The sequence below is a fragment of the Pempheris klunzingeri genome, chromosome 12, assembly GCF_042242105.1.
Source record: "Pempheris klunzingeri isolate RE-2024b chromosome 12, fPemKlu1.hap1, whole genome shotgun sequence".
In the NCBI taxonomy this organism is placed as follows: domain Eukaryota; kingdom Metazoa; phylum Chordata; class Actinopteri; order Acropomatiformes; family Pempheridae; genus Pempheris; species Pempheris klunzingeri.
This window is the reverse complement of record NC_092023.1, coordinates 26,300,105-26,317,941: the sequence shown is the minus strand read 5'-3', so window position 1 is coordinate 26,317,941 and position 17,837 is coordinate 26,300,105. Positions and strand designations below refer to the sequence as shown.

Sequence of the window (17,837 nt, the reverse complement as noted above, 5' to 3'; positions counted from 1 at the left end):
TAATTACGGACCCTGAGCTCATTTCATCTTATTTTTTTAAGGTCACTGCATCCATCTCTGCAAGAATCTGAGCATGTCCCACACTCCCGGCACAGTGGGACGGTGCAACATCTGGATTTGAAATGGAGACCATTGCTTGCTCTGGTTGTGCACCCAGGGGCTTTAAATGATGCGTATTCATGTCTATGTGATTGCATGTGCACCGCTGTATTGTATGCTGTTGTGTATGCGTAGAGGGATCCATTAGACAGACAGACAGACAGACAGACAGACAGACAAAGTGTTGGAGGAAACAACCTGCGATGATTTCAGGATGGAAGGAAGGAAAGCAGCATCCGGGGCCAGCAGGGCGTGCTGGTGAGGGAGGAGGAAGTAGGTGGTGCAGAGAGGTGTCAGGATCAAGAAGAGAGGACGAGGATCATCTCAGCAACAGCACCCCAGTGAGGTGTCAATCACACACAGGCAGCAAGCCGCACTTCATTCCACAGCGATGCACTATTGATTTATTCATCCCTGCTCCCTCTTTATCCCTCACCATCTCTGCCTCACTCCTGTATTGCTTCTCCCTGCCCTTTTTTTTTATGTCTAACACCACCCCAGCCCTCCATCTGCCCATTCTGACTGTGCTCACTCACTCTTGTCTTGCTGTGACTGGGAAATCCACACCATTTTTGTGCATGTACACAAACAAGTCAAGCCTACACCACCTTTTTTTTTTTTTTTTAAATCTTCTCAGCCATGAGTCTTTTGCTGTCATAATTTCACCATAAGCCTGACGTACGTTGACAGAAAAATTGACATTTGTGTCTTGGACTGATTGACGTGTAGGATCGAACGCCTTTTCTCTGGCAACACGCACACACACACACACACACACACACACACACACACACACACACACACACACACACACACACACACACACACACACACACACATATGCAAGCACACACAGTTTGACAGACTAATGAAGGGAGGGAAAGAAAGAGTTAGTGAGAGAAAGGGCTAAACATCCTGAATTTGTTTCCCTCTAGCACAAGGCCTCCAACGTATTGATAGGAGCAACGCCACGGATGAGGAGATGGGTGGAGGGGGAATGGGAGCAGTGAACCTTAAATGCATCAAATTGATTTCCTCCATCCCTCAGTGGACTTAACATTCACAAGTGAAAGAGCTAACTAACAAAAAGCTGTAAGGATCAGAAATGGGTCAAACAGTGCTTGTTCGGTGTTTGTTTGGTTCAGGGAGATGTATAAAGAAGAATTTAATACCTCTGCCATGACAGCATCTTAGACTCTAAAATGCTTCCAACTCTTCTTTGAAGGTAAACATAGAAAACAAGTTTGACTTCTTTCCTCCCTCTGAGGTTAACCTTAACATTACACAAAGAGTAAAAAAAAAAAAATTAGAATTATGTCCGTTATTTATCCATTAGTTATGGGATAGATAAAATCCATCTCCTAGCTGTTAATCGTGTTAAAACTCTTCTCAGTGGGTTTTCTGACCTCCTTTCATGGTTTCTTTTTGCGCATGCAGCGAGGCGGCCTGCTGCGCGAACATGACTCGCAGGCATGTCCGTAATATCCGGTGGCAGGGGGTAAATCGGCGTGCTATATCAACGTCCCCGTGCAGCAAGTCCTCCTACCAGCCTTAACTCCTCATTAATTAGATGAGTGCATATACAGGGTGGGTTTTGAGCCCGCAGTGCTGACTCCATGTGGCTGCTAAGACAACATGACACTTGACAGACTGGCTGCAGAGAATGTGTGCGTCTGTGTGAAAGCTCCTAAAATCCTGTAGTTCTGCAGGTGAGATAATTGCTTGAGTGGGATTATGCAGCAACAAGCTGTAGTGAAGCTATGCAGCGCAACTAGTGCTAGGCACAACTCTGACATATATATAAATATTATGATTGGGTTAGTGGTCGTCTATTTACAGAGACGGATCAGATCAGAGAGGGGACGGCGCACATCTCTCGTATTTGTGTCACATGGGTCTGACCGCTGTCCCGTCTCTTGAGGAGACCAGCAGCAGGTCCTGAGTCTGTTCACCTCAAGAATGTCAGCACAGATTATGAGCCAACATGTCAGACCCATGTCTCACAAGCCACATATCTTCAGGACATTCGGATTGAGGTGACACTTTTCAGACAGACAAGAATTAACGCTGTTCGAGACCTGTCTTTGTCTCTGACCTCTTGTGAGGTCTGGAAACACAGATATCTTTTCTTTCTGTTGGTGCACCGGCAGTGCTGCTGATGTCAAGACATTTAAAGGGACTTATACTTGAAACCATGAATTGTACGTTAAATCACGTTTCTTTGGTTAATAATACTAATATTGCTTATTATTATTGAACTGGTTTTGGAGAAAAAAATACGATCCTTTACTGAGTTGATCTCAGTTGACTTCAGCCAACGTTCACAACAGTTAATGCTTGTGCGAAGACAGGAAGTGTATAGCATTTTGTACCATTGGTGCTGCTTGTAATGCATCATCTTATCTTATTTGAGCATCATCCAGCATACACAGAGCAACATCAGCTTTCATTTTGAAGCCTCCAGTTTTGGCTTTTCTTTCATTTGTTTCCACAAGATGTCTACCTATCTTCATTCATAGCAAAGAGAAGAGAAGGGCAATAGAAGGGCATGGATGCAAATCCTTTTGCCTAATTTTGATTAGATTTGATATTGCTTAATGATCCAAAGAGAAGCTCACAGTACAAGACATTCTTATACGACTCTATGTTGTACTATGAATTCTCTCATTTTGGCAATCCATAGTTAATTATTAGTCCTCATTAATGCTACCGCGCCAGAAACTGCAAACGGCCGAAGCACATGTGGATTAACTACTTGTAACACATCCTGCACACTAGAAACTTGCAACTTGCAACACACAAGCATGCCCCCTCACCTATCCAGTTACAAGCTTGCTTCTCCTGTTTGTCACATGCTGTGAAGACAGCCTTGCTGAATGTGGGTGTTTGTGTGTGAGCGTGCTTGCTGGGATGTAAAGAGTCGTTCCCTTTCCATGTGCTGTGGTAAACGGGTCAGTGCGTCTCCTGGGTTAGCTGGACTGAAGTCTGCTGCTCACTGACCTGAGGACGCATGTCTGCACAGGACTGCGGGTGGTGCAGTGACCTCAGAGCGCGGCTTGGCTAGAAGAGTAGCAGCGAAGGCACAAATAGTCTGTTCCGAGCTCTGGCTCACACTGGGCTGCATCAGGTCCTGGTGCAGATTTTTAATTCCTTTGCTTTAGTCCCTGAAATGGCTTTCAGTATTTGTCTTTTAGGCACTGTGCGGAGGCAGACTGGTTTTTAATCAGCTGTGTGGTATTTCCCTGATATTACTTCTTCTCAAACACAAGTGATTCATGCATTACATAAAGGGCAGGGTAGCAGCATGCTAGAGTTAGCGTAACATGAAATGCTGACCCAGATGTCACGAGTTATTGCCGACTAATTTCGAAGCCCCTTGTGCTATCTATTGTTTTAGAGAACATACTCAGTGGCCTGTGCTCTTTAAGCTTCACTGAGCAATATTTTTGTTATTAATGTTGAATCACACGAATCCTTTTGTAATATGAAAGTGTTCCTTGTACTGTCAATCCCAATGAGAATCAAACTTTATCTACTTCGGTCCCATATATCACCAGCACTTGCAGACTTCCCACAGTGTCTTCACTGATCTGCTCAGCTACATACTTCACCCTACGTAGAGGCATTTGACAGTGCTCACAGCCTAATAGGCCCTCTTGTATTTGTTTGTGTAAGTGCAGGAAAAAAGAAAAGATGCTGACCAGATGGCCGACTGGGAAACGCGACAGTAGAAAAAGCACATGTGTAAAGACCGAAACAAATGATGGCTGATCTCCATTTAGCTGCTTCAGATTCGGGGTCCTCGTATTGCCCATGCTGGCTTGGCTCAGTGGGACACTAGAATAGAACTCAGGCATTGGTAATGCGATTAGCAGCACCTGTGCTTTTTTCCTTTGACAAGACAAAATGTCTGCTGTGAAAATGGACAATTGTGCAAAATGTGCCCAGAGTGATTAGGTAAATGGCCGGAAGTGAATCAGCATTAGAGCGAGGGATTAGTGAGAAAGGTGCTAAAAAGACAGAGAGGGCTGTGAATGTGTGAGTAGAAGTGCTGTAAGTTTAAATGTACAGCAGGTTATTTGGGTGTGCTGTGATGACGAATACAACGAAATTAACTGGGTTGAGCAGCTGAAAACAAGAAACAAGCTTACTTCAGTACGTCGGGGATCATCTGGGCAGACTGCTATATTATATCATATTATTTTAGACCCTGAGTTTGATATATTTAATTACATTGATGTTATTATCTCCGCCAGCCGAACGTCCAGTTCGTCTGGAGAGAATCATGTGTTTGGTCGTGAGGGTGTGTATCTGTCTGTCTGTCCGCAGATAACGTTGAAAAATACTGGACCGATCAGCCTGATATTTTAATACACATCTACACCTGTATACTGAAGGACCTCTTGCAATTGAGGTAATTAAGAATTTTTGAAAAACAGTTCAGTTTTATGCCGTCACTGACTGACTGCTGCTGATGCCTCACTCCTCTTAAGGAGCCGGTCAACAGCTGCTTCAGTTTGTCATCACAGAACAAAAGGCAGTTGGCCAGGCTAAAAACAAGCCTTACCTGGTCTGTTTAGACCACATCTGGACTTTGTTGTGGCTCAAAACCTGATGAGTTTGGCGTCGTTTTGAACTGGAGGATCTGCAGATTCATTACATAAAATCCATTAATCAATCAATCAATCAGTCAATCTTCATTTATAGAGCACCAATCCATAACAGTGTTATCTCCAGACTCTTTCCATAAAGAGCAGGTCTAGACCAAACTCTTTAATTAGAGAGAGACCAACGATTCAGGAATTCAACATGAAGGATTCAAGAATCCCCACATGACCAAGCATCAGGTATTATATTAGACAACAGTGTGAGGAAAAGAGGTGGGCGGCTTTCTGTTGGCTGGCGGTTGAACATTAATCCATTTGTTACAGTATACAGTGTTTACAGCTTGAGTCTACAATCACAACGTTTTGATAAAGACGACTGAAATAAAATAGATAAATAAATAAAAGAAATATCTTGCAAAGCTTACAGTTTTAGATTAGGTGTGACAAAGATCGCCTGGTGAAGATCAGCACTTGTTTTTTTAAAAATCGTGTTTAGATTCAAATTTTTTGCTACTTCAAATTTGATTCGTACCTTTTTTCATGCATTTTTATTATTATATAATAATACATAATTATATGAAATGTCTGCCACGTTCAGCTGAATGTTTGTATATCTGTATTCATGTTGTTAAATGTTTTTCAGTACACTTGTTGATTGGATACTAATTTGTCTTCATACAGTGTAATATCACTTACTGTCATTGCACCATTCAATTCAATTCAATTCAATTCAATTCAATTCAATTCACCTTTATTGATCCCCCCAAGGGGAGAAATTCCATTTTTACAGTGGTGGGGAAAGTGGGGGGAGAAAACAAGAGGAGAGAGAGAGGGGAGGAGAAAAAACATGCGACACCAGACTGTACTCATGTGGAGTGCCGTGTGGGACCGGTAAAAAAAAGGCTTTGGCCTTGGTATACTGCAATAGATTTGTTTTCATCAAAGGCCAAAGTGGCCTTGTCCTAAAAAGTATTTAATTCCACGTCTGATATCTGCAAGCCACAATTCAAGAATCACACTCACATCGTGCATCGTTTGTGGAGCTGACGATGGGTCGATGGTTTGAACTTCTCTCTCAAAGCTTTCTTTCCTCCCACTGTTTCTGTCATTCTTTGCACGTATAAATGAGTGCAACACCAACACATGTCTGTGGTCTCATGTAACAGTGTAAGTAGCTTGTCTAAATGCTATCTGCCAGCTGGTAGTGCATCAAGGTGCCTTGATTTGTTGTAATTTTGCCTCAAAGCCATTTCAAGATGGTTTAAATTGGCATTCATGTAAACTCTCTGTGATGTAGCGCACAAAATGAATGCGCTTGATTGAACTTTGACCCTTTTCGGTGAGAACAGGTGGCTTCTGAGCATTTAGAAATGCATTGTGTTGAGCATATATAACATAGTTTTTTATATGGAGCATCTTTGCATGTTGTTATATATGTATATGTATATATATAGAGAGAGATGGACTCAACAGACAGAAATATTCCTCATATCAGTACACAGAATTTGAATCAACAGAGCAGAGAGGAGAAAGAGGAATTTGGTCTGCCATAATAGGTTTTTCTAAAATGAAGACTAATGACAACATGGCAGTTAATTTCTTGAAGCTAATAATAAAAGTGTGGGTTTGAATGTTTGCAGGAGGCAGAACAGTGTAACAACGCACCTAATTAAAACTACATAGATAAATGGCAAAAATTTAAGAAAACACAATGCAATTATCACATTCCCCTCATTTAAAGAAGCACATAACACCAACACAACAACACATTAGCATTTCATGTCATGTGCTTCTGTAAAAGAGTGAAATGTTATAAATGTATCAAGTCGCTTTTCACATGAAATTTCAGATGTGCTTCAGAAATCTTTCTTGAGAAGTTAGTAAATGTTCACATACTGTGCTGTACTTTCTTTTTTGACAGCTGGAAAGGTGGAGGCTGAATACCGAGAACTATACCTGGCACTCTATTTCAGAGACTTCCTTGCTTGAATGAAAACTATCAGTTTTTTTCCGGAAAGTGTTGCCCATTAGAAATAATGGCCGTCCTTGTATTATTACAGTGACAAAACCCCACCTGCAGCTCTTTATTCGTCGCTGCACCAACCTGCTCCGTATGAGAGACATTCAGACAGCAACCTCATCTGAAATGTTTTGTCATTGCCCGCATAAAAATGCTTCCTGTTTAGCTAATGAATGGCTATACTGATGAACCATCTCTCCTGTGGTGACATGCTTTCCTCCCTCAGGTTTCGCAACAATAGCTCATCACTTGAGCAGCAGCTCAAACCGTGACGTGGTCAGGCTGAACACCGTGCCAAATGTTCAGCTGCATGCCAATATTAGAACGTGTGAAGAAAAGTGTGGGTTTTTTTTTCCTCACTTCATTCTCTTGAGGTGCAGTAACAATACAATGCTTATGTTTTGAATATAAAAATAATAATCTAATAGAATCACTCGGTCTGTTTATAGGTGAGTCACTTAGATGTATTAAAAATAACAGACATTAAATTAAGTGGACAGTTTGGCTTTGGACCAAGAAATAACTGATTAGGGTTTGGTGAGGATGCCACATGGCCATTTACAAAGCACGTCAGGTTTTCACTCATGGCTCCTGCACTACGAGGCGTCTTTTTTTCCTGGAATCTTTGGTCAAACACATCTCTCATTCCCACCTGCAGAGATTTTCTGCCGTGCTTGCAGCCTGGTAATGTCGGTCTGACGTCTGGACTGAAACATCCCAACAAATACTGGATGGACTGCCCATACTTGTTTATACAGGCTTGACATTATCTACCCACCTTCAGGTCAAAATGTCTATTGACATTCCCATCACCCTCAGCTGTGTCTGCTGTTGATTAGCAAATTGTAGCGTACCGACATCCAAAACTATAATGGCGAACGTAGTAAACATTATACCTGCTGAACATCAGTATGTTAGCATTAGAGGTATATATGCACTCATAGCAGTCATAAAATCATTGTGGTGGCACTACAGCATGGTGGTAAATGTAAATGTTCCTAAATCAGTGGTCATGAGTGTGACTCACTTCATCAGTTAATACAGTTCTTCTGCTAAATCCTAGCATTCCCAGTATTTTGATGCAGATTCACATCCTCTATTATCTTAACTTGCATTATCTGATCCACCTAGGGGCAGTGGGAACAAGCAGTACAACACTGAAATATTATCTGATGAAGTTTAGCTCTATACACATCCAGCAACATTGGCCTTTTTCTTTGCAGATATTGTGACTCGTCATAGCAGGACAAGCACGGGGGTAAATAATACAATTAACGAAGCCTGAGTCATGTTTTTACCATCTTAAACTTATTTTTACAGTCAGATCATTCCTATCACCTGCTGATCTAAAAAAAATAGTCATACATGCTTTTATTTATTCCCGACTGGATTACTGCAGTGCACTTTATTCAGGTATCAGCCAGAGCTCCTTCCGCTGTCTGCAGATAGTTCAAAACGCTGCTGCTCGACTCATTAGACTCACCCTAACCCTAACCCTAACCCTAACTGGAACAAAGCGACATTAGCACATCACCCCCGTGCTCGCCTCCCTACACTGGCTTCCTGTTAAGCAACAAATCCATTTTACAATTTTATTACTGACTTTTAAGGCCCTCAATGGCCTCGCCCTTTAGTATATGTGCTCACCCAATATGTGCCCTCTCGTCCTTTACGATCAGCGGATGGAGCCCTGGTAGAGGTTCCAAGGTCACAGTTGGTGACAAAGGGGGGATCAGGCTTTTGCTGTTAGAGCCCCCGCACTGTGGAACTCTCTGCCCGCTGAACTGAGACGCATCAAATCTCCGGCTTTTTTTAAATCGCATCTTAAAACTTTTCTTTTTGTGAAAGCTTTCGGTAATGCTTGATATATTTTTACTTTTGCCTTTCTTATTTTTCTTATCTCATCTTTATTCTTTTAATTGTTTTTTATAGCTTTTATCCTTTGGTTTTATCCTCATTTTTAAATGCCTTGATTTGTAAAGCACTTTGTAACATTTTTCAGAAAAGTGCTTTATAAATAAAGTTATTATTTTTATCGTTATTATAGAGTGTTTTTTTTAAATGCCCTTGAATAGAACAGAACCATATTTATGTTATTGTCCTCTGTGAAAAGGCCTTTTAACATTAATTTAAAGTTAGGTTTCTGGCCACCAAACACATTCACCTTTTTTTTAGCTCTGTTTGTCTCCAACAAGGCAGCAGGTGGCTGACTTTGTCTGTCAGCACAGTGGGTTTTTAGAGCTTGTCACTAAAAAGAGCTGGTGTCTGGAAACAGTGCTGACCAAACAATAAGACCAAAACAATAAGCTGAAAGACGCTAAAATGCTCAGTAGAGCTATGTGGGCCATTATTGATCTAAAATATTTATTACAGCAGCTTTGAATAAATAACTTGAGGATGAAAAAATAGGAGATGTGTGTGGAGTTGCCGTAGTTGTGTGCTGTCTGTATTCTTTGCTTTTGAACAAGCGTAATGGGACAATCCACTGCTGCCCCCCCCCCCTCCCTCTCCAGGGAGCCTGTTGTGAACAAGTGGAAAATGACAGGTTCCTGCTTGGTGTATGCCAACCTCTAATGTCTCTGTCTGGTCATCCAGAAGAAAACCAACATGCAGCACTTCCTACTGTACGGTGACAGTGACAGGGGCAGAGACAGAGGGGAGTGATAAGGGAAGGTGGAAAGAACCAGAGGGAGTTACAATCCTGTCTGGTTTCCTGCACGGGTCAGTGCATCTCACATGTGAATGAACACCTGACGCATCTTTGCTAGGTTTCTCTCTCTTTCCGTTGTTAAAATGTTATAAAGAATTGGTGATATAGGTGGACATGTGTATTTTTTCTTATTTCCCTATTTTTATCTTCTCCCCTGCATTATTCTTCTTTCTCCTTTCACCTTACCCTGCCTACGTCTCCCTGTAGGATGCTTTTGAAGTGCTGGCAGAGAGCTATGAATTCAACGAGCTGGAGGGTCCATGCCTGGCCTTCAGGAGAGCTGCGTCTGTCCTGAAGAGTCTGCCCCGGGCACTGCAGCGCGTGGAGGAAACTCAGGACCTGCCCTGCCTCGGAGAACACACTAAGGCAGTCATGGAGGTAAGGCCCAAAGTCTGCATGCAGAGTCCTCTTGAAGTCCAGCTGACAGCCAGTCCGTCTGCATTATGTGCAGTAGTCATTAGTAGTGTTTAATTTGAGCAGTCATATGAAATGGATAGGACAGCAAACATTTTAATGCACTAAAGTACTAATAGATTGCTCATTTCTTGATTTGTGAATGCAACGTTTTCAGGAGCTGACTTTCACATTTTCAAGAGTTTCAGTCTGTGTGTGCAAATCAATAATACAATGTTTACTATGATAAGTCACCTCTCTCATCATGCAACACTCAGGTCTCTTGAACTTGATTTTCATACTGTTGTGGACTGATCTAAAATCAGTGGCTGCCTTGAAGGGAGGGTCAATAACACTTTGGAAAATGCATTGGGGATGTGAAGTACATGTGATTAATGAACTAAAACACTCAAAACCAGGGGTGCCCGATACGTCGATCGCAATCGACCGGTAGATCGCAAAGGTAGTGCGGGTAGATCGTGCGACATTAAAAAAAAAGAAAAGTCCATCATCTATCATCCCTAATTAGGACTAAGCGGTTTAGAAAATAAATGAATGTATGTGTCCTCCCTATGGTGTTTGCAACTTGATTGACGTACAGGGCGGCCAGTCTGAGATCTCTTCTCTGCTACGGGTCACGGGCAGGGACATGTGGGGTGGGACACACGCTAGCTACTGCAAAACTGTGACCTAGATAGCCTTCCAATTTATATTTACTAAAGAAGGGATATTGTGGGATAGGGAGTAGGATAGGGAGGGATATTTGACTCCATTCAGTGCAAGTCATCAGAGGAAGGTAGTGATAGGCAGTATTGATGGTTACATCACTGTTTGTCACCTGTGTGCATTACTGCTGTCAATTTTTAAGTGTAATACCAAGGGTTACATTAGTTGCAGTTATGCAGTGTACGCCAACATATATTGTATATATAAAGTATACTCAGTATATATAGAAATAAATATATGTTTAGCATTTTGAATGTAGGTAGATCATTTTGACCTGGTCATTTTAAAAGCAGCTCGCAAGCTGAAAAAGTGTGGGCACCCCTGGTCAAAACCAACAGGAGGTCGTTTAATGTACCACTACACTGTGACCCTCTATCGACCCTTATGAAGGAAACTAAGTCCAGTATAAAACAGGAACACTGATCACTTTGTAGTGGTAGTTTATGGCACAATGAAATCAATGTGTATTCATATTTGGAGCTTACTTTGTACTCTGTAAGGCTTTTCTCTCCTTGGTGAAGGAATCGCTACAGTAGTCCTCGGACCAAGAGTCACAGAAAAAATGTGTCTCTAGACACATATTCCACTTCTTCTCCTCTTATATGCACATGCAGTATGCTCCAAACCAGTGACTGTTTTTGTACTGACAGTTCTTGCAGGCTGGCTCGGGTGGGGGATGATGAGGTTGGTTTGGTTTGCGCTAGCTAGTTGCAACATCAGTTAATTAATGGAATTTAAGAAAGACAGCATGTGCAGATTAAGAAGCTATGTTGGACCCACAAGTAGCCTACAACAGCCATAAATATATCTAATTATCATTCAGTGTTTGCCGTATTATATTGTTTCTTAATGGCCTGGTACTGGTCCTGGCCCTGCTACTGGTCTGTGTCCCAAGAGCTGGGAACAATCATCACTTCAGTCTGTTGCACCGGGTGGCTTCTTCCTTCAGTACAATGAACATTGGCACTGTAGTCTATTTTGACTCACGTACACTGCTTTGCAGCTGTAAATACTTAATGCACTAAATGTGTATTATTTTGCAGCTGAAAATAGTCCCCAACAAAAGCAGTGTTTATAAGAGCTGCTGTCCTTCACACTTAGTATTTCATGCTTTTTGGTGGAATATTCCTTCAAATTTTGAACAAATTGTGTTTGTTTGCTGTCAAGAAGAATGCATTTTTTCTTCTAACAATACCAATCTGCACAAATATGCCTTCTGGAGATGCTGCCAAAGTGGAATTTCATCTCACAGAAGGTTAAAAAAAATTCAATGTTTGATTTCAATCTTTCAAAAACATGGCAAAAATAGTTTTGAAATTTCAAGTACTAGAGAGGCACACTGACAGGCATCACACAAATGTATCTCGTCTTTGGGAGGAAAAAAAAAAAATGTCTTATTGGGTCACTTGGCAATCATCCCCTCACCTACAGTCGTGCTCAGGGCAGAAATCACGGCAAGTTGTCAGGGAAAGTGTCGAAAAATGTTTGCTTGGAGAGAACACCGAGCCCCTGTAGGAGAACAAGGTGAGCTCTGCAGTCCAACTCACTGACACATTAAACCTAGCATCCACACGGCGGGTCTCAGAGCAAGTTTCAAAATCTGTCAAATCTGTCAGCACGGAGGCAGATTCATTAAACAAAATAACATAAATGTCTCAGGAGACCAAATTAGACTGCCTGTGAATGACCTCTCCCTGTTGTTGTTCTTGCATGATTCAGACATACACCCAGCGGTGAGCCTTTTTTTTTTTTTGCGCTAGGTTGTCTCTTTAAAAACAGATCGCGGCACAAAACAAGAAAATGACATGACACGAAAAACAAAGTGAAACCAAACAGAGTAAAAACAAAATGCTTGATGTGCCTGTGAACATCAGAGTGACACACTGTCAGCAGCGACTGAACCGCTCGCTGCTGACTGAACATCCAAAGTGGGGAAAAGATATAAACCTACTGACATGAAATAGAGGGAGCGCTGAGGCAGAGTTGGGGTTGAATAGTCAGTATGTGTTTTCTATGTGTGTGTGTGTGTGTGTGTGTGAGACATTGTGCATGTGAAGAAGTGTGTCTTCCCCGGAGCAGGGAGTGTGTTGAAGCATTATCCTTGCGTTTGAGGTTGGCTTTAGCTTGAGGGTTGAAAAGCAGAGGTGGACGGGTGGATGCATCGCTGAGCAGTGAAGGCTGCTTTAAACTGCACTGTACTCACAGTCTGGATCTCAGGTTCACTGGTTCATTGATACTAGATGTCATCATTGCTTAAAATGCGCACAGAACTTTATCGTACATGCAAATATACAGGCTCATTTTCAACACTGACAACTTTTACAATGTCTCCGTGGAAGATGGCCAATATTAACCAGATAACCGCGGCCTGATTTTACGCCTTCACATAATGAAGACAGTTAAAGCAGCTTATGTGACCAGCAAATTAGTGGTGCTCTGCTGAGAACGGCACACAATTAAATGTGGAACAAAGTTGTCTCCACACTAACAAAAGAAGATGGGGAAAACATTACGTTGGGCGTCTCATGAATGCCATAAAAGCGGTATTAATCCCAGGTCTTCACAACTACAAAGTCGTTACATCTTGAAAAGAAATGGAAATGAGGACACGAAGAGCACCTGATTTAAGTGGAAATTGTTTCCCAATGAGCAGCAATTCGGGGCCATTTCTTAATTGCTGATGGATCAGAAAAGAGGGGAAACATGCGGATGCTGACACCAACAGTGGTTTTCTTAATAATCTCACCTACTTTCATGTCCTGCAGGAGATCCTTCAATATGGCCACGCGTTTGAAGTTGAGAAAATACTTTCTGATGAAAGGTATCAAACACTAAAGGTCAGTAGATGAAAAACAACTCCACCGTTCGTTTGCTCTCTTTTCTCATTTTGGGGCTTTGAAATTGCTGTGAAAGTGATTTGCATTTGCTATCTCTTAAGGACATAGAGCTCTTTAAAACTTTGAATGCTAACCCCTTCTGAGAAGAGCCTGTCATTTCAGAGCATGTCTGATTACGTCCTTACCTCGTTTCCTGCCAGCTGTTCACAAGTGTGTTTGGGGTTGGACCTAAGACAGCTGAGAAGTGGTACCGCAGAGGGCTGCGCTCATTCAGCGCCGCTCTGGCAGACCGTAGCATTCATCTAAACCGGATGCAACAAAGTGGTACATCAACATCACACCACTCCACGCTGCCACTCCACAAATTTATACACTGAAAGCTTCAACTTGTTTGCTTCCAAGACTCAAAAACCTAATCGTTAAAATTTCTCCAGACTGACTGTGAACGGGGACGCTTGCTGTTAAATTCCCAAAAGCTCTCATCAATCAACCGCTCAGAGAGGACCATCAAGTCAAAGCCTGCGAGAGGTCACCGACTTACAGTGGGAGAGTTGTGATTGTTTCACATGTTAGTGGTCTTTACAAAAGAACTATTTGGTTCATGTTTTTGTGAGGAATCGTCCCTTATCGCTTTTGTTATATTATTATTTAGTTTGATTACATGGATGGATTCAAAATGAATGTTTCTGGACTATTTCCAGAGCAGTAGTGAACTCATTTGGCTCTAAGACATGTTTGAGCAGCTAAGAGTATCGAGCCACACTAGCGGCCCTGTAAGGATAAAATGCCCATTGTAAAGAGGTGAGGTCCAAAATGCGCTTTGGATCTTTTGCACTTATTCACTTTTAGCCGTTGTAATAATTGTCCAGTGGGTGGGGTCAGAAAAAAGGCTTTTGGCAACCTATAGAGTTTATCATGTTATGAAAATGAAAGAGTTAAGAGATGTATGTGTCAGCATAATCCCTCGTGACCTTCGTGATTCCCAACTTTTCCTCTAGCTTTGCCGTGAAATGTGAAATGTGGGATCAATAATTGCCTCGAAATTTGGTAGATTTATGTCCAACCTCAGAATAAATTATTGGCATGTTCAGGTAAGGCCGGCTAAATACAGGTGACTTTATGTCAGTCATTCGGAGGGTATTTGGTGATAAACCACAGCGCTGGAATGCTATTATTTAGCCGATGAAAGTACCAGATGAAACCAGAAAGGATCACCAAAGGTTACAGAGAATGTGAACGCCGACACTGAGCTGCATCCTCCCAAGACTTGATGAGATGCTTCACTCCGAATCACAAATTCCAACCTCATGGTAGCACTAGAGCAAAAGTCAGGGGGATACCAAAGCCAGTAGGCTTAATCCTCTGGAAACCATGAATGTCTGTGCAGAATCTTTATGGTAATCGATCAAACTGGTGTTGAAATATTTCAGTCTGGACCAAAGTGGCGAACTGGCCGTATCCGTCCTTAGAGCAATGCTACCAGCGTGGCTGTAATCAAACAATAAAAGAACAGAATAATAGAAGTGCAGCAATAGAAGTTTTAGTTTAGCGTATCTGCAATAATTATTCTCTGAGGCAAAAGAATGCTCAAATCTGAAAGAAATGGCTGAGTGAACAGGAAAACAGCAACGGAGGAGCATCCAAACATGTAGATAACATCAACCTCAATTGTTGTCAGTGATAGAGGTCCCACAGAGCATTTAATGTACGTGGTTAAATGTCTCAAAGGGAAATACTGATGTGCAGCTTTTCATTTGTCTGCATCATTTCTCTGCTTCTTCCTCTGCTCAGGGATGTTGCTGGATGCGTATACTGAGGCACTGCATGAGGTGGTAATTCAAAACATTACATTACACCGCTTGCAGGTTCCCATTCAGTTTGAAACTCCGTCGGATAATGTATTATGCTGACAGACATCTTCATCAAACTGATCATAATCCATCATTCGGAACACTGCAGTCTCCACACCGTGCAGAGAAATAATGCACGTTTTTGACATGGAAAATGTGTTTGAACTCTGATCTCTCCACTGTATTCTGCAAATGTTAAAAGAGCAGAAACATGAAATCCCATTTATTTTATCCCAGCACGGACAGAATTGTCATTAAAGATTTTATAATTAATCAGCTCCTGCTCAAAGGGAAGGATAAGAGAATTCATGCTTTTTATGTAGCCCAGAAAAATGAGAAAATAGAAAGCGAGGTGCATGAAATCAACAAGATACCCATCAATCCATCAATCACAATTAAGCCCAGTATCTACAGTGGCTGTAATCCTCCTGTGTGTGCAGCAGGCGTGCACCGCTAGTCGCCTCCTATCAGCCAGCAGAACATATCACATTTTGCCTTACTTTTAATTCACCCTGACTCTCCACATCCCCAGAGCAAATGGCTATGATTGATGGCTGGCTCCCAGACTAATAACCACATGGTCTTTTCCCTGCAGGTTTTCTGCATTATGGAGACATCTCCAGGGCTGTCAGTAAAGCAGAGGCCCAGGCCTTGAGGAGCATTATTGACGAAGCTGTCCACGCGATCACATCGGATGCCGTACTAGCACTGACAGGTGGCTTTTGCAGGTACAAGACTTGTCTCCTCCTTTCAGCGTTGATATGGTCGTTGAAATAGAAGAGCACTTGCAGCATTTGTCCTTTTTTCCCATGATTATTTAACTCATTATGGATATGCACAGGGGAATGCAAAGATATTAGAAAGGTCTCAAGAGGTCTACTTGAATCCCCATCCTTATTACTAACTGCTGTCACACACAAATCACAGAGTGTGTGTGGGAGGAAGCATTAGAGCTGCTGGTGCTTAAATACGTGCTGCGGTTGATATGAATTCATAGATGAAATGGGATGATTTGACAGCACATCACGATCTCCTTGTTCTTGATCATAAAAAATGAATTTGAATGTGAATTGAGTGCACAGGTCATTCCCAACATGGCATCGCATTTACATTAAGACGGTGAAACGCATTACATTGCCAATCTCAGACTGCATGGTGAGTGCTCTTATAAAGCAACCTACTGAGTGCAACTATTTGCTCACAGCCGGCGCATCCCTCCGCCGCCGCCTCTTTGTGCTGCTCCTTTTTTATGTGTGGTGCTTTGTGCCTGAGTAAGCGTGGAGCACTCCGCTCCGTGGTGTTGTAAAAATCCAGCCATAACCAGTGGCGTGCGTGGTAAATAATTCAAAAGCAGTCTGGCAGTAAGGACAGGCGCTTGCCTCTCAACAGGGGTGACAGAGCTGCCACAGCTTAGCTGATGGTCTTTAATAGTGTCTGGGCTACAAACTATGTACGTCGCCAGGGAGACTTCTCCTTTTCCTCTAAAATACCTACCATACCTTTTCTGTTTGTTGGATTGTAACATACAAAATGATGAAAACTTTTGCTGACCACTGTGACAAGCAGCAATTCAGCTAAATTATTATGATCGTAGCATAAGTGGAGATAAGTTGTGCCTCATTTTCCGGCCCAATTTAGTGTTGAATAGTATTGTACTAATGCTATACACCATGAACTTCTCTTCATGACATATTGTTTCTAAAGTTAGTAGCTATACAGGAAACCAGCATCCGTGACTCTTTATACTCACAGGACATGATACATTACTTGTGCCGCCAGACATGAAATTGGACTAGAATGCAACTGCCAGTTAAACTGACGTTATAAAGCCACCTGAGAACACACAACATGTAAATACGGCAAATCAAATCAACCTTTAATCGCACAGCCAAATAAGGAACAAGCCAAGCCCTCAAATTGTCGAGGTATTGGAGATTTATCGGCAATGTACTAATTTAAAATCGTAATCCTTTATACTGCTCTGTTCTCACTACTGAAGAACAGATATCACATTGTTTTAGTGCATTTCTAGGTAATGCATAGTTGTCTTTTGTGATACAGCTATAAAGTCAGCAAACTGACTCAGTAATGGGCATTATACAGCAATATATACCTCAAGTCTGCTAACATGGTCATACCAGGCAGAGTGAGGCTGAAGCGGTAAAACCCCTGGGTGTATTCAATCGAGCAAACATCGGTTTTACTGCTTATGAAATGAATTTTTCATTTGTAAGATGAAGATGATTGTGTTATTTCCCCTCTCAAAAGTTAGATAGTCTCACGTTAATGCCTGGACTGTGGCGTATAATTAATTTGTCTCTGTGGTTAGAGGTCTACAACTTTCCTACGTGAAGATGGTATCAAACAGCGCTGGCAAAAAATCCAATATCTCCAATCTTCAAAAGGATAAATGACAGCTGGAATGATATCTGATTATGTAAATAACTTCTCCTCAAGGGGAAAATGTGGTAAAGGAGATGAGGAAAGTGATTAGTGCATCATGGATAGTTAACATCAAGAATGAAGGGGAGGAACAGTGCAAGATTTATGGGCCAGGAGTCTGCTGCAAAGCGTAAGGGGACCTGTGAGAGAGCT

The 17,837-nt window shown here is 42.0% G+C and overlaps 1 protein-coding gene across 1 annotated transcript in view; it reads left to right on the top strand.

Moving 5' to 3' along the window:
• The window catches only part of dntt (deoxynucleotidyltransferase, terminal), a 69,358-nt gene that overhangs the window by 11,535 nt on the left and 39,986 nt on the right, over positions 1–17,837 (top strand). The window contains exons 4-7 of the mRNA XM_070841298.1: positions 9,644–9,814; positions 13,321–13,392; positions 13,593–13,716; positions 15,838–15,970. Of these exons, the coding sequence (XP_070697399.1) occupies positions 9,644–9,814; positions 13,321–13,392; positions 13,593–13,716; positions 15,838–15,970 (500 nt within the window). The remainder of the gene's footprint in view (positions 1–9,643; positions 9,815–13,320; positions 13,393–13,592; positions 13,717–15,837; positions 15,971–17,837) is intronic.